Genomic DNA, 27,740 nt, shown 5'->3' with positions numbered 1-27,740 from the left:
GAAGGGAGCATCAACAGTGAATCTAATTTCTGTTTTCTGATCTGCTTTTATAAGCTGCATCTCGGTGTTGTGCACAAACGCTTGAATATGACCTTTGTTGAGGTAGGTAGTTGCACTCTTCCATGATGCTAACGTTGCACTGACCTCGGCGGGGTTGTATTAAGTTAGAGAGCTGAGTCTGCAGTTGCTGCTGTTGTCTTCCTTGATGAGGTCAGGTACTGCATGGAAACACTGTTTTTGTTCCATATGATTCACTTCAGTTGTAAGTACTGACAAGCTGTATGCTATGACACAACATATCAGTGGAGTAGTTGGTCAGAACATCAACAATTGACACCTCATATATCTTAGTTATAGGGTTTGAACGCTGTTTTTTTTATTGATATTAATTCACCATTTAACAACAGCATTGAAAATATTGCAGACTGTAAATTGAAACTGGTACTGGTATTTATATCAATTGTTTTCAGGAGCCCAACAACAATGAGACAACAGAGTTAAATCAACATTCCCTGTTAGCAGAGTTGAAGTTGATCGCACTTTATGAAAACCTATTTCTTCTGATCTCCCATTTTTCACAAAACCAAAGAAACAATATTACCCAAATGATTTATTTAGTTCCACTGCTTCTTGCTGTAAAACACTATCGTTTACCCTGAGAGAGAAAACTGACCTGCTAGTCGAAACACTGTGCCTGTGTGTCTCAAACAGCGACTGAAGTTACCTGATGTTGAGCCCTGACACTACTGTCAGATGAATTACATACAACCTAATTTTAAGTGTAAATCATTTTATTTCGGGTGTTCCCTACTTATCAGTCTAATTTCCATGACCCAAAGAACGTTTGATCCCCGTCGCTGACACTTGTGTTCAATGACTCGTGACATGGAAAAAAGAATATTGTAGAAAACTGAAATTGTATAACAGATATGTATGGCTATTTTCAAAGATGTATGTATAAAGTACAACAGTGTGGTTACAGCTGTATGATATTTTTGAAGGTCCTCTCATGACTTAATCTTAAATGTTCAGGAGATGAAATGTATTTCACTCATTGTAAAAAGGAAGCATTATAAAAAGGATAAGTGAAAATAAAGAATAAATGAAACTAAACAGGTCTGATTCTTCCTATTTGCATGCTTATCTTCTGTTCTGTTTTGTTCTGTTTTTTTGTCATTTTGTTTCTGCACTGAAATAGTATATGTCTGTGGGCAAGCAGCTAGACACAAAAGCTAGACTGAATAATGTCACATCATTTCCAATATGTGTAACCTTAACAAGGGGTGAATGATTTTTTCACATCCCCAAATTATAAGGTCTGTTATTTATTTTTCATTTAGTAATATAATATTTTTGTTTTTATTGAAAACATATACAAATTATGTGACTATCCTTGTACTTTTTTATTTTGTGTTTACTGAAGAATCATATTACAACTTGCTGATGATCAATCATATTTTATTGGTGGAGGTAAATAATGCAGATAGTTCTGCTAAAATATGTTTCATTAATTTGAGATATTTTCCTCATCTCAATGAACCAATTCTTGACTCAAACTGTATAAAATCGTAAATCAATGAAATCACAGAGTGTATAAAACAATGTTTAACTGTTGAATAGTTATTCCTTCATCATATTCGTTCTCTTTGTATCAAACATAAAATCTGCTTATCATCTGTCGGGCAAATTAAAGGGCCTCTGTCCCCGGAACCTTTTTTCTAACCCTGTCTCCCACGAGCATATTTTGATGTGGTACACATATCATCGCGAGGAAAGTAGTGAAGTGTGTGATCGTCAACAATTAACAATGCTTTTTTCACATTAATTCATCTGCGGCTGAAAGCTCATGACGCACAGGTAACATTCGATACTTATTTATTCATATATTCTGATGCGAAAGTCATCGGAAGGTTAGCATGTAAGCTAAAGGTGGTAGAGACTACAAATCTTGGCTGTTAAACAAATCGTTTTTTAACGATTGATCTGGTCGAGCCTTAACAGACAGTAAATAAATGCGTGCAAGGAAAAATAAAAATGTGAGCTGCATTTGAAAGACCGTGAAGCTGCTATTGTATACATACAGAGAGAGATATATGTATATGTTTGCGACATCAGCCAGTGGATCAATGGCACACCATTGAAAATGGAGGACATCTCTCCAAGTGTCGAAGTTCGTAAAGTGATCTCCGAATGTTATCGGACAATCACTTCGCCTTCTGATAGTGAGAACATTGTAACTGCTCTCCGAACACTTCACTCTTTCCTGGATGATGAAGCACGGGACACAAGCACAAACGCACCATCGCCTTCACAGCGAGAGGAATTCAAAAGATGTCATTATACCAGAACACTCCAACTTCTGGTTGAAAACATCCAGGCCGACTGGCGGCATAGTCTCCCAGCAGGGCAGCGTGCAGAGTTGTGGGATGGCCTCTTCCTGCGAGGACCTCCAGAGCAAAGCCTTCTGGTGTTAATGGAGGGAATAAGGAGACTGAGGTAAGTGCTACGGAAGAAGATGCATACAAGGTGTTACTTTGTCAAATATTATATTCACTTCTGTCTTTTCCACAGCCCAAGTACCAACCTGGATCTCTTAGTCAGCATAACAGAGAAATTTCTTCAGAATGGCCGTCTGTCTGAGCTGCTGTCGATCTACTGTCTAGAGGCTGGTCCCTCTGACTCTCCACAGTTCAGGGAGACTCTTCTTGGGCGTATAGTGGCGTTGCCAGACCTCACTGCCAATAAGTTACACTGTGACAACAAGTTGCTGTTTCTGCCACAGCAGTATTATCCTCTGTTGGCTATGTCTATGCTCTCTGCTTTGGAACGAACATGCAGAGCGCTTAAAGGTGAGAGCCAAACCGTGGGGCCTTTTCAATTTTTGATTTTATCAATCATGAATTAATGCTCCTTTCCCTTTATGCAAACTGAATACTTCGAAATTGAGCAGCCACTTAATCATGTTAAAACAGTTTAGAGACAATCAAAATAGAATGTAATGAGTCCCACTGATGACATTTTCACTTGAATGTGTAACTGACTGTAGAGCTCTAGCAGTGTTTATACTACTAACAGCAAATAAATAGGTGCATTCATTTGCTGTTGTTAATCATCAGTAAATTTCTAGTGTTTGACAAATTCCATGATTATGACAGAGCTTTTTGTTTTATTTTTCACAATATATCGAAAAGAAGAATAAGAACATCCGCCTGGCACTCTTTGTTTGTTTCCTTACTGGGGATCAATTTTGATTTACGCTTCACCAAAAAGCAAATATAAGAATGTTAATCGAAATATGTTGATCCTATTTGGATTTCTACTTTCAAGGGCTTCACCAGCTTATCATTGGGGTCTACTGTAAATCTTCTTTCCTAACAATCTCATTTAAGTGTTTTAAAATTGTAACAAATCATTCATTGTGTGCTAGTGTTTCATTTCCTTTTTGTGTTGTATGTTGAATAGATGGGACGAACTGCACACTGGATTTTGTGGCTCGGCTTTTAGGAAAACTGTGTATTCAAGGTCATAGTGGTGAGTGAAAACATTTTTTAAGTGGATTCTTTTCACATAAGTAGTAATGATAGAATACAACATGCACCGCTACAATATGAGGTGTAATTTTCAAAATGGCTCCTAAATGACTCTTTTACTTTGTCCAGGTGTGGTCATGGAGGTAATGACTCCTAAACTTTCTGACTGTACACGCTCAGACATGGTTTGGCAGAGGATTTGTTGGAAGCTTTTGGAGAACGTCCCTCAGAGTTGTCTGGAAAGTGTGCTCACGGGACTGGTGCAGAAGGTCACAGGGTTGGTTATCTTTTTGTGCATCGTCTCTGTCTTCCATTGTTCGTTCATTTATTGTTATGTGTAATTATCTGTTTCAGGCCTGATGCTTTGGGTAGGATCATGGGTAATCTTGTTGTAAATAATAAAAAGGCCCAATTTGTCATCACTCACAAGTTACTTTTACTACAGTTCAGGCTGGAGGTAATACAATCAGTCAAAGAATGAGTCTAAAGACCATGTGCCTCTTAATTTCATAATACGTTTTTTTTTTCCTAGAATCAAGTGCTGAGGACAATTTTGGGGTATCTTGCTGCAGATAGGGATCGAAGGCAGCTTCTTATTCAGGTAGTTATTGGCAGTATCACTCAATATCTATACAATTTCACAGGCTGTTGAAAAAAAAATCTGATTGTTTTGGCACATTCAGGTGTTGCGGTCTCTGTCCCAGACCTGGGCTAATCCCAGTGCTGTGAAACACACTCCAGTGGAGCAGCAGTTTTATGTCAGCAAGACTCTATTATTGTGTGTGAGTCTACTGAGTGACTCTGAGCTGCAGGAACTACGCTCAGGTACTGCTCCGATGCATAGCAGTCAATGATGTGAAATTAAGTTTATGGGTTTATTTTTGATGCTTACGCTTCCAGAGCTTCTACAATGTCTTTTGGGTGGCATGCATAGCCACTTGGATAGCAGCGTTGTTCGCATCAGACATATGGGGATGATCGTTGGTGAGTGCCTTAGCTCCCGGATGGATATCGCTGGAGCCAAACTTAAGTTTGAGGTACATACTGCTCTGAACACATAGTAGACCATGTTTATGGTTGTTGACCTTTAATGCTAAAATCTATGGACACATTAGAATGACTATTTTAGATACATACTGCCTTATCAAGTTTTCGTTTGTTGTTATTACAGTTAGAGTTTTGTTTTTTGTAACGTAGTATGAACAAGATGAGGAGACCCAGGAGCTGATTTCCATGATGGACCCTGTTTGTGAAAACGAACCAGTGCTGGAAAAGGGGTAAGTGTCACTTGGTTGGTCCAAATCAGAGCACGCGATGCCACTTTGTTCCAGAGTTTATGAATTAACAATTTTATGATGGATGAGATAAAATAAGAAAAAGATGTTATGCAGTACCAAGTCGATGTCTCTAACTATATTTTACTTTCCTTTGCAGAGATGATGTCCCTGTTACCAATGGTAGTCCATCTACTGAGAAACAAATATTCCCATCAAAACCAATACTCATGAACAATAAACCAGACTCAGACTTGGACAGGCAAGTTTTCACACTCAGCAGTCAATGTTGTGCGTGCTTGTTACGTTGAACTTACGTTTAAAAATCTATCACCAGTGATGATGAGTTGACTCCGTACGATATGTCCGAGGACAAGCAGCTAGATCAAGCGTCCCCACCTCGCTATCTACGAGACTGTCTGGAAAGTAAGCTTCAATGGTTTAATTATGTTTTGTGTTTATTTTATCTTGGTTGCTCATTTATCTCTTGACCTTTCCAGCTTTGATGTCGTCTGAGGATCCGGAACGTGTAGAGCTTAGTTTGAGAGTGTCTGAGTCTCTGGTGAAGAGGAACGTGTTTGCAGTTAAAGAGGTATGATCATTTCTACACACACTGTGATGGCTTATGTCTTGCTTTTTACTGCAGCAATTCTACATTTCCTTTCCTTTACCTTGTGTCACATTTGCTAAAATATAAATCTGTTCTTTTATTTTCCAGATCAGTGTCCAGCTTACCAAAGTTCTGCTTCACATGGAAGATAAATACAGCATCAAGGACTTCTTGGCACTGAGGCTGGGGGCCATGGTGGCACTCACCGTGACTGACTGTGTGCCTGTATGGTCACCTTCGCCTCCGCTGAGTTTTAGAACATAGTTCGTAACAATGTTTTTTTTTTTTTTTTGTTAAAGGTGACTCAATATTTGACGACAGAGTTTTATTCTTTGAACTACAGTCTTCGACAGCGACTGGACATTTTAGAGGTAAACACATTTCTTTGTAAACCTAAGTATTTAAGTTTGGATAAAACTAAATGTCTTCATTTTGTCATAGATTCTGTGTGTGGCAGCTGAGGAACTCTCTAAACCGACCACTGACCACAGAGAGCCCTCGGTGGCGCCTGTAACCTCCACAGACTTGACTGTGTCCTCTGATAACACCAATGTACCATGGCAGCAGGTTGTTGAAAAGCGAGTTCAAAGCAAAACAAAATACCTCAAAAAGGTATGTGTCATGATGTCACTGCCATGTGCATCTGTGTTTTGGTTCTCATTAAGTAATTTATGTGCTTTCAGGGGCCCACTCGTCCTCCAGCCAAAGCCTGCCCCAACAGATATGCACCTGTCGCTGGACACTTCTTCTTCCCTCTACTCAGGAATTATGACAAGTCAGTATCTATTTAACACCCACGGTAGCAGTGTACAGTGGCATGCTTATTCATAGAGTGCTTTGCTTCTTCTTACAGGCCTCAAGTGACCTTTGACATGTTGGGCAGTGACCACTTGGTTCTTGGGAAACTGATCCATACGCTGGGTCACTTAATGCATCTCGCAGTCAATGCACCAGTAGGTTCATTTTTCTGAGATTTATATGTGATAATATGCTGGTATCAGGCAGAGAAATACATTGTTTATAGTAACATATGTTGCCTCATCTGAAGTGTAACTGTTCGCTCATTAGATGTCCTCAGCCTGCAACCACATAATCATCCTGCTTCCTTCACAGATTGCCACACAGATGGGACGTGCTCTGCTGGACTTTGTGTGGGCAGTTCGCTATCACGTCGACCAGTAAGCTCTAAATGACTTGGTGCTAAAGAAAATAAACAATCCAGATTTGTTTTGTTCAACATTCGTTACATTGAAATCCTAGTTCACTGTATGATCTTGTGTTGTTTTTGCAGGACGGTGAGGCGAGGCGTCGTATTTGCCGTGTTCTCTGTGTTCTTCAGCATGCCAACTGAAAACCTCATGGCCGACCTTGGAGAACTATTGTTTGAAACCAGAACCTGGTTAGCAGGTAGATGTTTATCACAGTATTTAATATCAAATCGTAGTTTGGTTTCTTGTTGCTCAAAGGTTCTGTCCAATGTTAACCATCAATAATTGACTCTTCACAGATGTGGCTGAAGGAGATGTTGATGCAGAATGCCGGAGTTTGGCGGTCCAGAGTCTGGTGTTTTTGGACAAGAACCTTAAAAACCATCTTATTAATCCGAAAGCCCTGAAGTTTGAATAGTATAGACTCTTGTGAAACTGTGACGTGCATATTTTTATTAATTTCAATGAACTCTTTGGGCATCTTGGGGCCTAAATTGGTCCTTTTTACTGGTTTGTGTTTGTCCATGGGTGGCAGCCTTTACATATTAAACATTAAATGGCTGAAACGTGGCCATATATCTCTAAACGTGTTGATCTTTCAAGTGACTTATCTTGTTATTGCCAAGTCATCAGTAACATGGACATCCACACCGAATATCTCTAAAACCTCCCATCTCTTCTACTCACATTACAAAACGACAGACTGTAAACCAAATTTATTTTAATATTTGAAGATGAAACCTGACTGAATCTATTCATGACTCCTTAAGTTATAGTGATATCAAAAAGTTATGTTTGTGTATAAAAGTGTCATCAAAAAAGTCAATTTAAAAAGTTAATCAATGGCCAGCATTCTCTTCCATATGCTTTTCCTCCGACACCAATATGAGAATGCCTTATCAGCTTTTCTCCCACTGGGTTTGAGATTCATTTTTGAATTTTGCTGGACCAGTGTGCATTCCCGCTGCTTAATTTTATATCTCCCACTACGACGAGCCAAAACTACCAACTCTCACAGAATTGGTGTTCCGTGCCACGCTTCCTATTTGTCATGCATTTCTTGCCAAGTTAACTTTTAAATTGACTCTGTGATGCGGTCTGCAAAACAGTGCATTGTTATGTAGCAGGTCTGAAAGGAAATTAAATCTGTCACCGCAAACACAGCGCAAAAACTCTATGTTGACCTTATCCCATCCTTGTCATCCAAGTTCCCTTCCATTAATCCCTCTTGGCTCTCAGACATGTCCACCACTTATTGGTCAAGTCTTGTCCACAGCCAGCGCAACTCCATCACAAGCTTTCAGTGCTGTGAATTTCAGAGCTTCTCCTCACCGTTTCTCAATGTTGGAGGCAGCGAGGTGCTTTGCTCTGCCTGCGCCATCAACTGCAGCAGGACCTTGGTGACTACTGTCTCACTTGTCCAAATCTTAAAACATTCTTAGTTTCAAAGTAGTTGGCAAAAAGTTTTGTATTTTTGTTGTCAAAAAAATGTGGATTTCTGAGGCATAATGGGATAAAATCATAATAATTGCATTATTATTTTACAGTGTTAAATGTCATCACAGCATTTTCAGAGCCATCTTATCAAGATTAGTTGAAATGCGCGGTAGCAGTGGCTACTAAGTGAAATGATCCCACTTCTGTTGAGAACTGCCTTACGGAATTTATCTAAACATGAGCATTATTTAGCAAACTGAATTTTATTTTACTGACGTGGTGAACAACACTCGGGGTAATTCGTCTTTTTCCGTGACTCCTCCTCCGATCCGCCTGAAGGTTGTCAGGGGCAACTGCCAGGGACGCTTCCACACGGTAGCTGAAGTACAACACGGCAACTCAATGCTTTTACCCCTTTTTCGCCAACTTTGGGGGCCGCCTTCCTAAGTAAAGGTGATAACGGTAGGTGCATGAAAATGAAAATCATATGGACCATATGAGAACAACCGTGTTACTTGCAACTTTTGCGGGCTTCTAGCTTAGCTAATGTTAGCAGCTAAAGCTAACCTATCATCGTTTGGCTGCACTGTCATGGCATTATTTTAAATAATTATATTACATATCCGCTGTATTGTAGCCTGACATGTAAATAAGAGCGAACTATTTACCGTGTGCAAATTACAGTTCATGCTATTTAAGGTGGCGTTTCAGTTTATGGATTTCAGCGTGAGGGCAATATTGAAATCCTTCTGTAGTATTCACGACAGCTGAGAAAAAGGGTGCGCAGCTTTTCGATGGGTTGTTGAACATACTAGTTTAATGTTAACTGAAAAGTACCTGTACAGCAAGTACTCACAATTGAAATTAAAACAAACAGTACTGAAGATATACAAATGACATGTATCTCATTCCTGTTGTATTAAATTGAAAGAAATCAACCTTTTTGTATGTTGTGAATTGATGGTGTAACAATAATTATTACTGTGATTTAAATTGTACATAAAAGCGGTACTTCCGTTTGAGATGTATGCAAAACAGAAATCACTGCACTATTTTTATTTTTTTTTTTAACCCGATAGTTCCAAATGTCCTTTTTAACTTGATACTCAAGTTCTTGTTGTTGATTGTTGTCAGGGCTATGGCTGTATATTTTGATCACCGTATTGAAGCCCATAAAAACACTGCTGCACCATCCCAGCTAACATGGCACACAGCACTACCCATACTCGCTGTTGCGTCAAGCAGCTTTACCGTCGGAGGGAATGTCGATGTTTACTTACAGCAGGTAGCTATTTCCCACAATTTCAATACATCTGTTGTGACCTCATAACAAAGTTTGAGTATTCATATTCATAGGGAGAGCATGTAGAATCCTGCCACATTGAGCGGCCTCATCACGCTACAGTACTTCGCTGGCATCCCACAAAGCCAGTGCTGGCTCTGGGTTGGGAAAATGGTGAGGTCCTGTTGCTGACATACCCTTCTGGAGATCAAACCATCTTACCAACCGCACATGCTGCCTGCATGACTCTATTGGAATGGAGTGGTTCTGGCAGCCGCTTGGTGACTGGTGATCAGGTGAGTGTTGGAGGTATGTTGTGTGACAGAATGATCATCCATACGAAAGGTCAGATATACTATATATACGTCCATCAGAATGGCACACTGGCTGTGTGGAAACTTGATGCCAGAGGAAAACTTCAAGGAAATCATCAAGTAAAGCATGAATATAAAGAACCCCTATCTTGCTGCATCTTTAAACCAACTGTGCCCGGAGAGTAAGTTATTCATCTGGAGTGGGCAACATTTTAAGTTTTTGCTGTTATACAATAATCACACTGATTTCTTACCGCAGTGACGTGGCTATGCTTGCACGTGCATCAGTTAGTGGAGATGAAAAAGCCTTAGACATGTTCAGTTGGAAAGGAGCACCACTCAAACTGGGTCCTCAAGAAGGTCTGGCATTCTTTGTCAGCACTGCAAATGGCAAGTTCATTTTAAACTAAACATGCAGGATCGCATTTAATTCCCTGGAAAAATCACACATTCCACTGAATTGACTTTAAACAACGTTCTTTTGGTTTAGGTAAGGTCCACAGCGTGGATGAGAATGGTAAAACCACAGCTGTCCTTAGTGTGGAGGGTGCCATCAAGAAACTTTTTTACCTTGACAAGAGAGAAGCTCTTGTTGTGATCACTGAGACTCTGATGCTGTCGCAGTACAATCTGACCTCTGATGGGGGAGCTATTGAATTCAGAAAGGTATGAACAGTAAATGTACTCTGGCAATCTGCTCGAAGCTAAAATATTTTTTGTCACTCATAGGTCAAGCTGAGTGGCAAAGGTGGGCAGAGTGTTGACATGGTTTGGGCAGGCAATGGCCTCCTCATTACAGCAACCGGGGAGCAGCTGGTCAGGTGTGATACAAGTGTTCTGAACCTTGTAAACCTGTAATTTGTTTACTAAGCAATGAAAATTGTGCAGGTTATGGGATCTTGAGCGAGACAACAACCATGTTTTGTGCCTTGATGAGACACTTGGATTTGAGAAAGGAGAGTCGATCAGCTGTGTTGCATATTGTGGAGCGAAAGGTAACTTCCTTATTTACTATATGGAAGTAAGTTGGGATTTTTCTTTTATTACGTGATGATTTTTTGTTTCTGTTTTTCACTGTTTTTAGAAATACTTGCTGCTGGAACCAGCCATGGACGCATTGCAATTTGGCGAATGATTGGACATTCTGACATCAGCAGAGGTGACGCTCGAGCCCACTGGAAGCTTCAACCACCCACTGAAATTGAAGGAAGTGTCTCTCAGCTACAGGTAAGCTCTACATGTTTCACGAGTCACGGAATGAATATAATAAAACTTTCAATTCATTTTGAACATTTCAGTGGGGTTCGAATTTGAACCTTCTCGCTGCAAATAACTCCAAAACCGTGTTGATTCTCTGCGAGCATGTGATGTCAACCGCCTTCAGCCAGCAGGTGGCAGCAGTTCAACTTTCCCCAACTCAGCTCAGCATCAGTCAGTTCCACACAGGAGAGCACTTTGCTCTGCAGTCTGACATGCACATTAAGGGTGTGTGTTTAACAAAAGTGAGTACAGATATGGATTATTATTGTTTTCTGAGCTTGCCTGATAAACGTGGAAAACTGAATTACAAGTCAGGAATTGCTTCTCAACAGGATACTGTGACAGTATGGAGTGGAAAGCAGATTACAGTATATGAGCTCTCCAAGTCTGCACTACGCAACACAGGTAGAACCAAAACATTCAGCTGGAAAGTGTTTTAGACTCAGCGTCTCATTTGGAATGATATTTTATTGTATGTCTTCACTGCATTTAATTTTGTTACTTCATTTTCTCTCCACTTAGGATCATTCACCTGTGAGTCACCGATAGTAGCTGTTCATGGTGAGAATTTATATACAGTAGAACCAAACAGGGTCCAGATCAGAACACCTCAGGTCAGTCCTTTTGAATTAAAAGTTAAAATTATTAATGTTCAATATCCATTGAAAATGTTCCCCCCCGTTTCTTAGGGCACAGTGAAGCAGTTACTGACCTTTTCCAAGGCAGAGGGAAACCCTGTGCTGCTCAGTGTATGTCAGTCGTACTTGGTTGTGGGCACCGATACAGCCCACATCAGGGTTTTTGATCTTTCTAGAAGGTCTGATGTTTGTATGTAGTTCAATATCACCTACCTTTTGTTTCTTAAAATGACTCTTTCACCCTGTTTTTAAAGAGATGCCAAAGCTCACTGCAGTGCTAAAAACCTGGCTAATTACATTCCCAATTTCGGAGCTCTGAGGTCAGTGAAATGCAATGCTAATGGAAGCCAAGTCAGCATTCTAATCTCTCAGGTACACAAGTATTTATTTTATATGTACTAATACCACACTTGATAACACCACATTATTCACATAGTAAATCGTTTCTGCTTCTTTATTGAATGTCAGAAATCAAATGAAATCAAAGAGTAAAGTCAAAGTTTCGCTGCACTAATATGGCTCGTCCTCATGCAGGTGAATGGACGTCCTGGTCAGAAAGTCTACTTTTTTGACATCGAGATGGACACTGTGACTCACTTTGATTTCTTCATTGGCCGGCCGTCTAGCGGCATTTCACAAGCTGATGATAGCGACAGGTGAATACATTTATCTTGTACATGATGTGTTTTTTTCTTAATTCTGCTGTGTATCGTTCACATTCTCATCTGATGTTTCAGGCAGCAGTTTGAGGGGTCCGAACTTAGCGGACGCTGTCCTGTTTCGCATTACTGGGATGAGAGTGAGCCACGGCTCTTTGTGTGTGAAACGATGCCAGTCAGCTCAGAGTCATCATACACCAATATCTCAGATGCGGTAATTAAATTCAACTTGCATTCTTCCTGAAATCATTCATGTATTTACCCATGAAAAAGATTGTCATGTTATATCACACGTTTTAGGTCGACGTGTCGGTGGTTACACTCTTCTGTACGCAGGAACATGGTCTCCTTTTGCAGGACTGCTACCCTAAACCAACAGGTCTTCAAGCCATCATTGCTCTTGATGTACCCTACTATTATTTTAGCTGCAAGGTGAGTTTACTGCACTCATGGCCAACTCAAGATGCAAATGCAAATGTATTCCTTTGCTTTTCACATCTTTACTTTACTGCCAAAACCTTTGCTTGTATCTAAACTCTGATGGAGAACTCTTTTTGGTCTCAAACACCCCCAGCTGTATTTTCGGAGGGGTGGTGTCTTTCGGTCAGAAGTAAGTATTTGGGTCGGTTGGTATTTTTTAAGTTTAGCTCACTCCCAACCTACAGTAGCTGTGACTGTGGATGTCGTGCACTGATGTTAAATTAGAAACTGGCTAGATGAACCAAAACCTGTCTTATTAGGAATAGCTAAACAAATGCTGAACTCATGGAAGAGCATATAGACTACTGACTATTGTATTCACATTCAGAAGAACTGATCAAGCATACTGTGATTGTATTGGAACTGTATTATCTCCAGCTACATGAATATTAAATATAATTCATTAAAATTCAGGCAATGCTCATGTTCACAATAATAAAACACTACAGTTCTACGTATATTAGAAAAAATATTAGTTATTATAGTTATTTTGTCAAAATAAAAATACATGTTGTTAATAGTCAGTCAACATTTTGGGTTTTCTGAAAATTGAAAATGTGTCTTGTCTAGAACTAAGGTCTGTGGGTTCATATGCATACCATTACCCACTGCACCTGTTTCAACAAAGATGTCGACAGTGAGGAGCATTTTGTTTTATTTTTGATTTTGTCTCGGGACTCGACCTGTCAATTGTTAACACTTGATGCCTCGACTGTGTCATGAGACTCCGCCTCATGGCAGAAGGGTGGTGATATGTAAACCCTAGTCAGCTCTGGGCACAGGTCAAGTGCACCTGAACATGTTCTTGTATATTACACTGAGGAGAGGAGAGGAGTTTTGGCATGCAGAGCTTTGACGAGAGATGTGAGAGAGATTTAAACATTTATTTATAAACACATCAGTAATCATACAATGTAATCATGTCCAAGCCTCACTTGCTCCAGGTATCATGAGTCAACAAGTGGAGCCTTCTTCATCTTCATCTTTCTGCACTAAACCCATCAATAACTTATTTTAATATAAAATACTATATCAAAGTATACCCCTGCTTGTTTTATTAGCTATGTTACCTTTATGCTTATAGATAGCTGTTGCTCACACCTTAAAATTTTGTAGCATCATTTCCAGACTTTTCCACCAAATTATAATTTTTTTTCTCTTTTTTGTTTAGCCTGGACAACATGATCAGGATCCAGCTGAAATTCCTTCTTCAGCACAACCACCAAATGAGACCCAGCTTATTCAGGGGACAGTTGGCCATCTCCCCAACATGGTGTCCAGGCGACCTCTCAGGGACTTTGTGGGACTGGAGAACTGCGAGAAAGCCACTCGAGATGCCATGCTGAACTTCAGCTTCTATTTGACTATTGGTGACATGGATGAAGCATTCAAATCAATCAAATTGATAAAAAGGTGAGTCCGCTATAACTCAAGTCTTGCTGTGGCAGGCTGTCTCAGTTGGCACTTTCCTATACATTTTCTGTCCTCACTTGTCTTTTTGCCACGGCCTTAGTTCTATAGCAAAGCCGAGGGCACTGGGACTGTATTGTTTGCCTCAACCTTGACTCTGATACCACTCTTGAACAAATATGGAGAATATATTTTGAGTTGGTCACCTATACCAAACCAAACATTCAAAACACAAAATCTTCCGCAGGATATTCCACAGACATTAATAGTCCATTGACTTTTTCACTCAGTTCCTCTTGGATATTTTTACTTCAAACTTTCATGGAGATTGGTATTGTGCTCAATTCCCGCAAATCTCCACCCACATTTCCTGCCCCAGCGACCTGTGGATGTGGGCTCTTAATCGTACTTTACTTCATTGAATTCTCAAATATTCCCACCTGTATTTGGTCAAATAAATCCAGGGGAAATGTTAAGACTTGATTGCAAAAAAAAGATGCTGATCTTAAGCAAAGGCCATTCATCTGCACAGGATTTGGAAGACTATTGTTAACGTGTCAAACACAAATCTGAATAATGCATGTCCTTCCTTTTCCCCATCCAGTTTTAAATCCAGGTTGGAATTTTAAAACCATTCAAACCATTCCTGACCTACAGTATATTCACCTATTAACAGTGAATGTGATTTAGGGGCACTTTTAATTGCTATTTTAGACATTAATCACAGAATAACAATTCTTATCTCTCTGCCTATTAACATTCTTAAATCCAAAGGTTTTTATTTCACATTTTTTTACCCCTCTCCATATCCTATCACAGTTTGCCACAACATGTCACCCTCTACCCACTTAAAATATTTGCATCATGCGCTCATGGTTGTCCTCCTCTTCTCCTTTTACGTGGTAACTGGTGGACCGACATTCTGCATCCAACGTGTCCACGTCTCTCCTATGCTCTGCCCCACAGGAGGCATTCTTCAGATGTACTTATTTCTAACCCTTTTAAGTGAAGAACAGGACTATCTGCCACTTTGAACACTTCCTGCTTCCTATTGTCCTGTCTGATTACCCTGTCAGTCTTTCCACCCATTCTATCCTGTCTGTCTCTGTTACTGACCTCCTTTGATATCTGTTCATTAATCTGGATGACTGATCCCGAATACTTGACCTCTTTCAGCACACTGTTTTCAGCACACTCCCTGAATCTTCATTGTAACTCTTGGCTTCCTCTCATTCCCATACATGTGTTCTGGTAATCCTCTCTGACCCATTATTTATTATTTGTCTCCCACTGTGATGGAGATTTGCATCTTTGACCCAGAAACTTTTGGTGGGTGTGAAAATGTGTTAGTGATTCTGTCAATAATTTCAATGGACAGGCATCTCCATTAATGAAAAATGCTGGAAAGCTTGAATGAAGGAATTAATGAAGGACAGAACAACCACTTATGATACATTTGACCAATAAATGCTTTTATTATATATTATTATTATTATTTTATAAACCATTATGTTTAATAATACAGAAAACCAAAGGAACAGCTATGAGAATTGAACCAAACAACAAAATTATTTTGGAATGTGTCTATGAAAAAGTATACAAAAACAACAAATACACTCTGTACCACAAGCCAATGCAAGTTTCGATGAAACCATCAAATCTGATAAAAACTAATAAGAATGAGAAAAATATTGCCTCATTTTAAGTTTATGACGTGTACGCTATAATTTATTTTAAAAATCTTGTGTTCTATCCTGAAAGAAGTCTTTATGTGGTGATGGAATTTCTGTCGACACCTTCACTTGTTAATCGCAACACACTTTTAAAAGCAATTCATTTTAGCTTAACTTCTGTGTTTCGCGACCAAGTTTTTAATATACCTGTTGTAAGACGATTACAATGAAAGAAAACAAAAACTTGACAATATTGATTTCACCACTTGATTCAATTAGGATCTTCCACTGGGATACTTAAAAATCCACTGGAATAAAAGCCAGTACAGAAGTCAATATACTCACCTATTTTGTCTTAACCCTAAGGCAAGACTTATATAAAGTATATACCAGGTATGACTGATATATACCAGGTATGAATTTCTTTTTTTACTGTATTTGTATCTTACGTATTTTATTGTATACTGTTTTTTTTATTTTGGGATTCTCATAATGAAAGGAGGTTGTTATGTAGCATATTTCACAATACCCAATTTATAGTTCTACAGGCTCTTTAGTACACATACATTATCTAAGTTCAAGTTCCAGCTTGATCCTATCCTCATGAAGCAAAAAAGTCCATATTCAAAAGAAATACTTGGTGTTAAATAACCATAAGTTGCCTTGCAGTTTGGCAGTTAAATATATCTGCTGTTTTTGTTTATTGGAGAGAGAATGATAAGTTAACCTGCATGTACAATGCTAAAATCCAGCACTGCTGTTCTGTGAGACAAACTTTGTTGATTAGTTGTTCCACACTCGTGTAGTCCGATCCAGCTCAACATGGTGATTCTACGTAGTCATTGTTTAGCCGTGGACGAAAAGGTGACGTCAGCGATCCACTGATGATGATTACAGGCTGTGCAAGAAAGTCATCGCGGCGATGTAAAATGTTCCAGATGAGCATAGCTGCTGCTATGGTAGCTAGCAGGCATGCCGCTATGTCCAAGTAGCAGGAATAGGACAAGAGTGTATAGGGTCCAATCTTGTAGAAGGTCACAAGTCCAATCAGCAACACGAAACCTACAAAATAAAAACAAAGGATTCAGTTTTTTGTGTAAATGTATTTTGTCCCAAACAACTGGGGTGAGGCTCATAATACAGTATGTCGGAAAACTATTACTAAAAATTCTACTGGGAACTGTAGATCGGGGCATTCATCTGACAGCTGAACAAATGAGGCGGAGTGACATTATGGCATGGTGCCTGGCATATCTAGGGCAAGAACAAGCCTCTTCTCTGAGAGCTCCGACTGATCATCATAGTCATCTCATTTTTGGTTTAAGGAAACACAAATAGAGCATTATTCTTTGTTTTTACCTACATGGGACTTTTGAAATTGGAGATCTGTTTTCTTATTGGAAATAGCTTTTGCTTTGTCAAGATCAAGCGCCACTAGAATCAAATGTCAAAGGGCGGGAGCTCCTTGTTTCATCTCCACATTTCTTTGATTTGCTCTCAGGCGATGAGGAAGGCCGATGTGATTGTAAATGCCTCAAGACATGCAGTCTTAGAGTCCATGCTGTTCCTTTCATCCTTCTAATAGCAACACTGGCTATGCTAGAAAAATAACCTTCTCTGTGGAAGGGATGGATCTACAGAAGTCTAGACTCATGCTGTCTCATTCACTGTTTTACTTCCCAGTAAATATTTATTGAATGTAGTTTTTAGTATCTTATTCTTCGAGTTTCCTTTGATCAGTATCAGCAGAACAGCCCTCCACACGGTATCCATGCTGGGTAACTGCTCCACCCCCAACAATTACTCACTTACTACTCTATAATTCAGTTGCAGCCCACCCAAATCTGCTTGAACAATGCAGCTCTTTCTTGATAGTACAAATACACAGACCAAAAATAGTCACTGGTAATAGAGATGCTTTATACAGTAGGATATGATTCACCAGTGACACCTGGGCTTCAAGTCCATTTGTATTTCTTCCTCTGCAGTATAATGCGTTTCATTGTTTTATATGAGGATGTGGATAATTATTTCTGTGTGTCATCAACCCATGTTTAACTTGCCTGACTCCATATCCAAGAAAATGAATAATCTCCTGTCCACAGTCCAGCCAGGGTGGGCTGTGTGAAACTCTTTTATTGGCACAGACTTATCTGTCAAACTTCCTTCCCCCTCTTCCTCTTTCCATCCTTCCTTCCTTTCCACACCCTAATCTTCAATGTTAATATATTTTCTGGAAACTTCTCATGATCTATCTGCGAGAAAATGGTTAATGATTAATTTAAGAGATTAATCTGTCTGTCTGTCCCTGCCTTAAAAATATAGTCTTCACTGTCTTACATTATCGTTTCATTCATATCAGAATAACATTTCACCACATATGTGAATGGGTTCAATCTGACATGCTAGACCCAAGTTCAGATTGCCTGAAGTCATTATTAATTTGGTAGATTTTTTTTATTAAGATTATTTCTTTCAAATCATTCACCCACAATAGAAATAGTGAGAGGGCTTATAGAATGTTCTATAAGAAATTGGGTAACATTGATATTATTCTTTCCATTTTGTGCCCAATTCCCATTAAATTTGTATATTATTATGCTCTCCCTATTTATTAAAAATGGCATCTGTTAACAGTTCTTACGATATTATTGCCCATAGTTCTCTCAGCATTCTCAAAGAAGCCACTGTCATGGTAATAATGACAATGAGTATTCATTTCTCAGCTTTCACTGATGGTGAAGTTGCCACTTAGTGTGTTTTCAATCAGGACTTTCCTGCTGCAGACATTTCAATGAATGAGAGTGTAATTGTTATTCCTGAGTATGCTTGCATGAGCTGAACATTTTGGCAGGTCTGAAAAGAAAAACATTCCCGAGAAAAGGGATGATGTGCGAAAATATTTCCATTCATGCCAAGCTCAAGCTCATTCACTCAGTGATATCAGCAAGATCTGAGCTGTAGTAAAATCAAACATCTACCAAATACAGCCTCATCTATGAGTGTTTAAGCATGTTTTTCTTTTACTTTTATTGGCCTTTATTTTGAATCTTTTTTTTTGTTTTGGATTACATTGACTCACACTACAACACAGCCTTTGCTGTATTGCATTACCCTCAAAATCTTTCAGGAATGTTTGGCTGTCATGGCGTCACTACTCAGTATTGGTGGCTTTTTTTCCACGTACATCTGTTGTCGTTTTATTTTCATTTGTCAAATGGATACGTTTATAGGGAAGGATTGCTTTTGCTCTGCATGCTAGCTAATATTGGGTGATCCGACTCATCAGCACCTTCATTAATGGTATTGTTTTGGATTAACCATTGTCCTATACTTCTCAATGGATTCTCTTCTTAATTGTCTTCTGATAAAATCAGTTCATTGTGGAATGAAAATGCCAATGCCAAAATGAGGACTGTAATTTGCTGTCTGAAATTTGTAAACACAGACATGGAAGCTTAGATATCTTATCTCGATAGGGCTGCTTATAGTACCACCAGGACAACAAAAACGCGCAACGACAACAGACATAAACACTTGTGTATATATACTTCGCATAATCACTGTTGCCAACACACACACAAACATACACTCCCTGCTGAAATTGTCTATCCCGTCTATCCCCCCTCCTTTCTTTTTCCTTCTTCAGTTGGGGGGTTTGCATAACAGGTAGTCACAGACATTTCCTCGTCCTGAGCAGGGATATCCTGGCGCCCGACTGTCGCTGCCTGAACGGCCGCAGCTTTTGCTATTGGGTTCTGGTCTAAGATTAAATTTAGACTGTGAGCAGACCCCCCGCTGTGCCCTCTTCTCGTCCTGATGCTCAACCAAGTGACCAAGAAACCACTATACTAAATTAACTTCCTCAGTTAAAGTACTCGGAAATGTTATATCCTGCTTGGTTGTTGCTTTCATTACTATCTTCATTCCAATCACATTTTCTTTGTCGCCAAGTTTTATTTCTTGAATGACTGTCATCTTGTTGACCTTTGAATCTTAACCTCTTCAGACTCAAGGTTTGCTTTTTCCAGTTTGTAGTAGGAATTACCTTAAAGGCATAATAACTAAACTTTGCCTTTTAAGGGAAGTTGATATTGCTAAAAAGAATGCCCTTGTTTGTGGTCAATTATCATTAACAATGCTATTACTAATAATAATGCTATTGTAACTAATCCATGTTGCATGAAGCTGGAGACATTATCATACATATTGTATGTACACTGGATTCATTCTGAAAATCTGATCATTTTCGCTCCGTTTTCATTCAGCAGTTGTTGATGCACATGTCTTGTGTGTTTGTATGTGCTAGCGTTCCTTCCATGTTTTTTCTCACAGAAAATTCATCTCCACATATGTGGACAGGTCAAATAAGAAAAAAAAATGCAAGCAATTTGTTCCCATAATGGTATTACCAGCCAATGCAACATTTTGGAAGGTAATTTTTGATAGGCTGTTGGTCTCAGTGACATTGTTCCAACATATCAAAATATTGATGCAAGCTAACAACCGCAACACGTTTTGGCAATGTACACCGTTTCATGTTTTCCATGTTCTTGAGAAATTGTCCTCCAGACAGCAAGAGAGTTCTTTGTCCCATGATCAACTTTTCTTGGAAATGTAATTTAAATGTATGCATAACCTTTGAAGTTATTTTACTAAGTGACAGGCAACCATAGGCAAAAACATCCTTAGTGGAGGTACATATCTAAAAACACACTTTATTTATTTATTTAGTAATGTATTAACTGAGTTCCTTGTCAAGACGATTTTACTCACTGGCTAGCTGGAACAGTGCAGCAATGGCTTCTTCCCACCACTGTGACTCCTGGGTGATGAATGGCAGCCCAATAAGGCCAAGAAGGAAGATCAGTTGACCAACAGTCAGGGCGACCGTGGCCAACAGGTTACAGGCCCGCATCATGTCAAACTGCACTGTTAGGACAAAAAGAAGAATTGGGATGTCAATATAGCTCCAATTAATAAAGTACAAAAGTGTAAAATCTGAAGAAACATATCATTTAGACTTAAGAATGGCTGAGGAATTAAAGATGGTGATGCTTCTTATGATAGTGTTGTCCATGTGCCCACTGGATGTTCATGATCACCAAGTGTGATCTGTCAATGGGACATCGATGATTGTACTGGAAGCCACCTGATTTAATAAAATAAAAATTCTGGAATGATGCAAAATATCTAATACTTTCAGACAGAATTGAATAAATTATATAATTGTCTGACATTCATATCAGCATTGCTAATACCAAAATCACTTCTACTGTACATTGAGGAAATATTTGAACACAATGGTTTTGTATAAAAACTTTGGCTGTTGATATGAAACCTTAACCTTTTAAGTCTACTCTTCAGTTGAAGCTCCCCTCATGTGTTTCTCTTTTGTGTGTTCATTGTATCTTCCAATTAGTGATAAAGAATAAGGCATTTATTTTATATGACGAGTAAAAGTATTGGCTTACGTTTGACAGTGCTGCGGTACTCTCTGTGGCCTGCATGCTCAGATCCCCATCCCAGGCTTTCACACTGCCTCTGTGACCCCTGCCCTTTCCTGCCAGATGAAGGGTCGGAGCGGTCTCGGTCCCCTCCTGCGGAGCACATCTTCCATAGTCCCACGCTTCTCTTGCGTCCACCTTCAAGTTCCTGCAAAACCCAGCTTGGGGTGAATGCTGCAACATTGTTGAGGACCAAGGAAAGCAGGGCGACTGCCACTGCCACTGCCACCAGCCTCTGCACGGCCATACGACGCCCAGCGCCTGCCACCGCGCCGTTGTGTCCCGGGACCAAGTCCTGCTCCTCCTGAGTCCTTTGCCGATCCTGGGCAGTGAGGCTCCTTTCCCCCACCTCTTGATCCCGCTGATAGTGGGTGCCGTTCTGGCTCATACAGAGCAAGAGTAGGCAATGGGCTTGTTGTCTTGAGGTTCAGCTAAAGAACATCTCCATTCATCCTCAGTCGTGAGTTGATGGCTGTTGCAGCAGATTCTTAGCCTTCTTCCTCAGACAAGATCGTGTGAGCGCAGGGATTAATCCAGCAGAAACTCTGTTCCATTCCCGTGACCCCAACCAGCTGCAGCTTCACTCTTGCAAATCTTGGAGGCACCTCTTCTTCAGCTGTACGAGTCGTCAAATTCTATGCTGTCCTTAGTTTCTTATTTGTTTCTTCAATATGTAACTCAAGCAGAAGATCAGACAAACCTTGAATGTGCTGCTAGCAACTTGTGTCAAAACTGAAAACTGGAATATCTTCACTGTTCACACTCACCTCCCCCTGCCTCCCTCTGTCTTGGCCCCCGCTCTTTTTGCTTGTGGTCTTTAGCAATTCCTTCAGGTCAGTTTCAGTAAGTGGGAGTTTCTGTTCCTCTTAGTTCCACATACTTTAGATGCATCTGTTGGAGAGGACAGTGCTTCCTCCCTTATGATCGCATATGTGTGCATGTCAGTGTGTTTGTGTGACAGAATGTCCAATAGACCCCCTCTCAGACGTCACTGTTGTATATTCTTTTGTCTGGAACCCAGGGGGCGTTCACTGAAGTCCTGTCTCTCGTGTGCAACAAACATAGTTGCCACTACAGTCAGCCAGCAACAGGATGTGTTTCCTGAGAGGAAAGGAGACTGGGATGAGGGGCCAAATGTAGAGTTCTTCTCCTGTCTTTCCTTTTATGTCTCTCTGAATCCCTTCTATTAGGTTTATTGTGTTCCCTGTAATTCTTTGCTTTTGTTCTTTCAAATGCAATGCTGAGCAAGTTTTGAACTGAAATCAAACGTACAAATCACGATGCTTTAGTTCAGGACTCCTACATAACTGCTGGCCCCCTAAAGATTTGGGGTATTTCCTGTTGCCTAACTTTAATAAACAGCTCACATCTGTATCGCTTAGAGCATGGAGGAGGGAGCGCACACTAATAGAGACCAGATGGCTGAGGAATTTTATTTCGGCTCCAGTGTGAGATTCACGTCAGCAAGACAAAAATAATTTGAAAAAGTCAGCTTTCCCCATTCAGTCTTTTGCCTTGATCTGTGCAGATTCTTTCCATGTCTGGCATTTTTGTAGGGTGATAACAGGACGCATGTTTCATGTTAAAAGAAACTGAATCTTGGGGAAAAATGTATTGTAATCTACTTGACTTTAAAAACACTATCTTGGCAAACCTTCCCACTTAACAGTGTTCTCTTGCTCATGCCATTAATTTTTATAACTACATTATTTCTGTTGTGTCTTTAAAATGTTAACTTAAATTCTGTGTGCTTTTAATTCACTTACACATCAGTAATAAAACTCGAACACATCATAAAATCGGCTTTGACATTCACAGTACTAAACTGTTTCATCTGAATTCATATTATAATATTCACTACTGTGACTTAAAAAAGTAGACATGGCAGGAGATAGTCTAAAATTGGCAGTGTAGAGGCAGGCACTGAGATACATCTATAGCTAGAGTAGATTCAATATAGGACCCTGGGGAATATGAAGTTTACTTGAAGTACTTCATCAAATGAAAATGTGTACATCATTATCATCTAAAATGTAAATCATTTCAAAATGTTATTCCCCCCTATCCACTTTTTACAGCACATTGGTCTGGGAGAACATGGCACGGATGTGTGTTAAAACCCGACGTCTGGATGTGGCACGTGTGTGTCTCGGGAATATGGGAAATGCCAGAGCAGTTAAAGCTCTAAAGGAGGCCGAGTTGGAGCCAGAACCAGAGGCCCAGGTGGCAATGTTAGCCATTCAACTTGGCATGCTGGTATGGTATAGAGAATCTTGGAAACACAATTTACTGATTGTGCTCACAATGTGAATTATGCTGATGAAGGAATCACAGTTCTGTGTAAATCCCTAAATAACTGCTACAAATATTTGTTTAAGTGAGAAACAAGATTTATTTATGTCTGTATCACTATCAAGTCACTTATCGATGTTCAGAAAAGCCTTTCTTGTTTTAGCCCTCTGAATTTCCCCACTTCATGGGACTTTCCTGAAACAAAAAAACTCTGTTTCCCCCATCTTTTCCTGTCACCCAACAGGAAGATGCAGAGAAGCTTTACAAGACTTGTCAACGCTTTGACCTGCTGAACACTTTCTATCAAGCCTCAGGCCAATGGCAGCAAGCCTTAGAAACGGCAGAGAATCATGACCGCATTCACCTCCGCACCACCTACTACAATCATGCAAAGTACCTGGAATCCATGGGAAATAAAACATTGGCTCTGGTCTAGTAAGGGAATTACGTAGAGAAATATTGGATTTTTTTCTTGGAAATTCGACTCAAATTATGACCTCTTTTCACAGTTATGAAAAATCAGACACCCATCGAGTGGAGGTTCCTAGAATGCTGCAGGACGACACGCTGTCTTTAGAAATCTATGTAAACAAGATGAAAGACAAGTAAGTGCAGAATTGAACCTGACATCAATGAAAACTTTGTCATCCTTGTAACCTGCATTGGTTTGTTTCTGGATTCATTGTGTTTGTATCCATATTACGGCTTGCCCTACGCCATCCTTGAACCTCACTTAAAAGTTAATAGTTGTGACAGAAAACATCCCCTAGCACACCCTAAAATGCAATACTGTATATGTATGTATTAGCTAGTCCAGATAATGTTTTCAGGCAGACCAACATTATAAAGTGAAGAAACCGTTCAGGGAGAAGCCCAAACATGTAGCTTTCATCTGTCCTGTTTGATCTGTCCTGGGCCCGTCTTGCTACAGTCCAAACAGGTGGACACGTGAACCTGAACGGTACAACCTTGTCTATAATTAGAGCATGATATAAACAGAGCAGCAGCCACTTTTCCTTGCTGCTGTAACACAGTTGACAATAATTGTACTGTTGAATGGAGATTTCCATGAGCTTCCTGATATTCACCCCCTTCATTGTTACAACACAGGAGCATCTATAAGTGGTGGGCCCAGTACCTTGAGAGCCAGTCGGATTTGGATTCAGCCCTCCGCTTCTATGAACTGGGACAGGACTACCTTTCTTTGGTCCGTGTCCACTGCTACATGGGAGATGTCCAGAAGGTGAGGCAGCAATCATTTGACTGTTAACTTAAACTGTTTTATCTACCATTGCAATGACAGAACATTCCTACAGACATTTGTTTTATCAAGTGAATTTCAGTTGCACCGTGCCTTGATTGCTTGATACGCTTTATAGGAGGTAAAACATAGCGATGAAACATTTGACTTGTTCAAGACAATTTAACACAATCTTTTCCCAGGCATCCGAGATAGCCAACAATACCGGGGACAGAGCAGCATCGTACCACCTGGCCCGCCATTACGAGGGTCATGACGACATTAAACAGGCAGTCCACTTCTACACTCGAGCTCAGGCCTACAACAATGCTATCAGACTCTGCAAGGTGGGTGGACTCTGCTGTCTGATATACAGGCGGGGTTTCCATTTTTAAATGAAGGTTGCGGGGTTTATTGTCGTGATTTCTGCTATTCTTTCGTACTGATTGGCCTCTCTTGAGCAGGAGAACAGTCTCGATGACCAGCTGATGAACCTGGCTCTCCTCAGTAATCCTGAGGATATGATGGAAGCCGCCCGCTACTATGAAGAGAGAGGCACCCACATGGATCGAGCTGTGTTACTCTACCACAAGGTGTCTATTCAGTCGTTCAGCCACACGGGGGCGCACTTGCTCTATTTCGCTGCCTAAAGTTTGACACTCCTTATTTCAGGCTGGTTATGTGTCCAAAGCGCTGGAGTTGGCCTTTGCTACTGAGCAGTTCTCTGCTCTTCAGCTCATTGCTGAAGAACTGAATGAGAAGTCGGACCCTGCCCTCTTGGAACGCTGCTCTGACTTCTTTATCAAACATTCTCAGTATGAGAAAGCTGTGGAGTTACTGGTGGCAGCAAAAAAGGTTTCTGTCTTGAACCTATGAGTTTAATTTCTCGGTTTATTGGGTGTTTTAAAACAAATATTTCTGTCTCCAGTTCCCACAAGCCCTGGAGCTTTGCGTTATTCAGAACCTGACCATCACAGAAGATCTTGCAGAGAAAATGACCACAATGGACAGCAAGGATTTACCTGAAGACGCTCGTAAGGAGCTACTAGAGAGGATCGCAGACTGCTGCATGCGTCAGGGGAATTACCACCTGGCTACCAAGAAGTACACTCAGGCGGGAAACAAGCTCAAGGTAACATTGTGATCAGAGCATCACAAACATGTATCTGATGTGGTCTAAGCAGCGACCTCTTTCATTTTTCACAGGCCATGAAGGCGCTACTTAAGTCTGGTGACACAAAGAAAATTATCTTCTACGCCAATGTTTGCCATCAGAAAGATCTTTTTATCATGGCTGCCAACTACCTGCAGTCTCTAGACTGGCGGAAAGACCCAGACATCTTAAAGACCATTATCGGTTTTTACACAAAAGGAAGAGCACCAAACTTACTGGCAGGCTTTTATGAAGCTTGTGCACAGGTAACGTATCCCAATGCCTTCTTATTCATTGCTATTCATGTATTGTGCCGTTATAGTGGACCTTTATTTTCTTTAGAATTTTATTATGATGTTTTATCAATGTACATTTATGGAATGATACTGTAGAAAACAGCTTTTTAAAACTGTAAAAAAGTAAAGTCAGGGATGTGGTTGATGTGATAACGTGATAGATACGGAAATGTAACTGTTATGTGTTGAACTAGTTATTATTTTTATTATTATTATTATTATGAAACATTTTCTTTATGGCTATTTCAAAGGTGGAAATTGATGACTACCAGAACTACGAAAAGGCTTTAGATGCCCTGACTGAAGCATTAAAATGGCTTTCAAAGTCAAAAGATTCCTCAGCTGGACAGCAAGGAGTTCGTGTGTCTGACCTGCAGCACAAAGTCGGTCTTATCAAGAAGTTTGTGAACATACGCAGGTACAACTATCAACAAATGAAGCATCATTTTCAGCTATTCTAACAATTCCTCTTTTGTCCGCAGGTTGTACTCAGAAAATGCTGGTGAAGCTGTGGCACAATGTGAAGCTCTGCTGGAGGAGCCCGATTTGGATCCAGCAGTCAGGGTCGGGGATGTTTTTGGTTTTCTAGTGGAGCATCATTGTCAGCAAGGCAACTTCACCGCAGTAACTATTCATTTCCTTCTTTAAAAGCAATTAAAGACTTAAAATTAGAGAAAAAAAAAACAACCTAATGAACCAATCCTCTTTCTTTTGTCCTTCAGGCCTACCGTCGTTTTGAAGAACTTCAAAAACTACTGCCATCCCAAAATATCAGGTACTATGTTAGCCAGGCTAGTTTGGAGGCGCTGCAGAGAGAGCTAGGACTGCCTTTGGATCATAGAGTGAGCAGTAACAGTGTGAGGGAGGAGGACGAGGTAGAGGAGGATTTAAACTTGTCATGAGGTCTGACTTTCACTAACATATTCTCAGTAGGTTCTTCAGTCTCACATGAAGGCCATGTACATCGACACATGCTCTTATCTGCACTTTCTTAAACCGGGAGGACTGTGTAGTTTATGAGAGGATACTTTTGTACTAAACGGTTTTTATACACTCACAGACGAATGAACACCAACTGTGTGCTTAATGCATATTATCTTTTTTAAACTCCAGAGAAACCAATAAAATAGCCTTGTTCCTTAGGTGAAGCCTGACGAGGACAACCTTTGCAAATTGTGTGGCTGCATGCCTTTCATGTGACCAAACTGTACAATTGTAAATATTTTTCTGTGTCGAACATATTTAAAAGATATTTTTGATAAGCAAGCTGAGTGTGATTTTGTGACCCGCTGCCTTCTTTATGAATAAAACATTTGTAATCATGAGTGTCTCATTTACCCTTTAATCCGCTGTTCTTTAGACTGTTCTGTTTTTTATCTGTAAAATGGAAGCTAATATTTTGTAAAGATGTGTTTATGTGTAGTCATGTGTCCATGCCAACATACTGTTGGCGGTTACAGCCAAATACCTAGCACAA

The 27,740-nt window shown here is 40.0% G+C and overlaps 3 protein-coding genes across 4 annotated transcripts; 2 read left to right on the top strand and 1 right to left on the bottom strand.

Moving 5' to 3' along the window:
- Positions 1-1,761: 1,761 nt before the first annotated feature.
- On the top strand, positions 1,762-7,705 carry telo2 (TEL2, telomere maintenance 2, homolog (S. cerevisiae)). The gene is made up of 20 exons (XM_053865401.1): positions 1,762-2,496; positions 2,572-2,849; positions 3,463-3,531; positions 3,660-3,807; positions 3,885-3,987; positions 4,063-4,131; positions 4,214-4,355; positions 4,431-4,567; positions 4,728-4,807; positions 4,965-5,066; positions 5,142-5,230; positions 5,305-5,396; positions 5,523-5,639; positions 5,714-5,785; positions 5,856-6,026; positions 6,098-6,189; positions 6,268-6,367; positions 6,528-6,592; positions 6,706-6,821; positions 6,922-7,705. Exons 1-20 carry the CDS (start codon positions 2,144-2,146, stop codon positions 7,038-7,040), a joined length of 2,514 nt encoding a protein of 837 aa, XP_053721376.1. The 5' UTR covers positions 1,762-2,143; the 3' UTR covers positions 7,041-7,705.
- A 568-nt stretch (positions 7,706-8,273) lies between these two features.
- Positions 8,274-27,554, top strand: ift140 (intraflagellar transport 140 homolog (Chlamydomonas)). 2 transcript variants are annotated; one of them, XM_053865995.1, is made up of 31 exons: positions 8,274-8,521; positions 9,194-9,344; positions 9,416-9,637; positions 9,716-9,837; positions 9,915-10,045; positions 10,146-10,321; positions 10,385-10,476; positions 10,544-10,650; positions 10,740-10,882; positions 10,954-11,157; positions 11,248-11,320; positions 11,438-11,529; positions 11,605-11,732; positions 11,808-11,925; positions 12,088-12,209; positions 12,291-12,426; positions 12,513-12,644; positions 12,787-12,822; positions 13,864-14,105; positions 23,361-23,538; positions 23,819-24,009; positions 24,084-24,179; positions 24,685-24,817; positions 25,018-25,161; positions 25,279-25,407; positions 25,487-25,669; positions 25,743-25,946; positions 26,021-26,233; positions 26,515-26,681; positions 26,746-26,887; positions 26,986-27,554. In XM_053865995.1, the coding sequence occupies exons 2-31, from the start codon at positions 9,198-9,200 to the stop codon at positions 27,163-27,165; spliced, it is 4,383 nt and encodes a 1,460-aa protein (XP_053721970.1). In that variant the 5' UTR covers positions 8,274-8,521; positions 9,194-9,197; the 3' UTR covers positions 27,166-27,554. The 2 variants fall into 2 exon arrangements, with proteins under 2 accessions (XP_053721970.1, XP_053721971.1); XM_053865996.1 differs by lacking the exon at positions 12,787-12,822 and having other exon boundaries at positions 8,275-8,521.
- On the bottom strand, positions 16,213-22,247 carry tmem204 (transmembrane protein 204). The gene is made up of 4 exons (XM_053865998.1): positions 22,050-22,247; positions 21,250-21,959; positions 20,552-20,707; positions 16,213-16,837 (listed from the first exon to the last, which is right to left on the bottom strand). The coding sequence occupies exons 2-4, from the start codon at positions 21,668-21,670 to the stop codon at positions 16,593-16,595; spliced, it is 822 nt and encodes a 273-aa protein (XP_053721973.1). The 5' UTR covers positions 21,671-21,959; positions 22,050-22,247; the 3' UTR covers positions 16,213-16,592.
- Positions 27,555-27,740: the final 186 nt, after the last annotated feature.

The sequence above is a fragment of the Synchiropus splendidus genome, chromosome 5 (genome assembly GCF_027744825.2).
Source record: "Synchiropus splendidus isolate RoL2022-P1 chromosome 5, RoL_Sspl_1.0, whole genome shotgun sequence".
NCBI classification, from domain to species: Eukaryota; Metazoa; Chordata; class Actinopteri; order Syngnathiformes; family Callionymidae; genus Synchiropus; species Synchiropus splendidus.
Note: the sequence above shows the minus strand (reverse complement) of the source record. Positions and strands in the feature narration are given on the sequence as shown.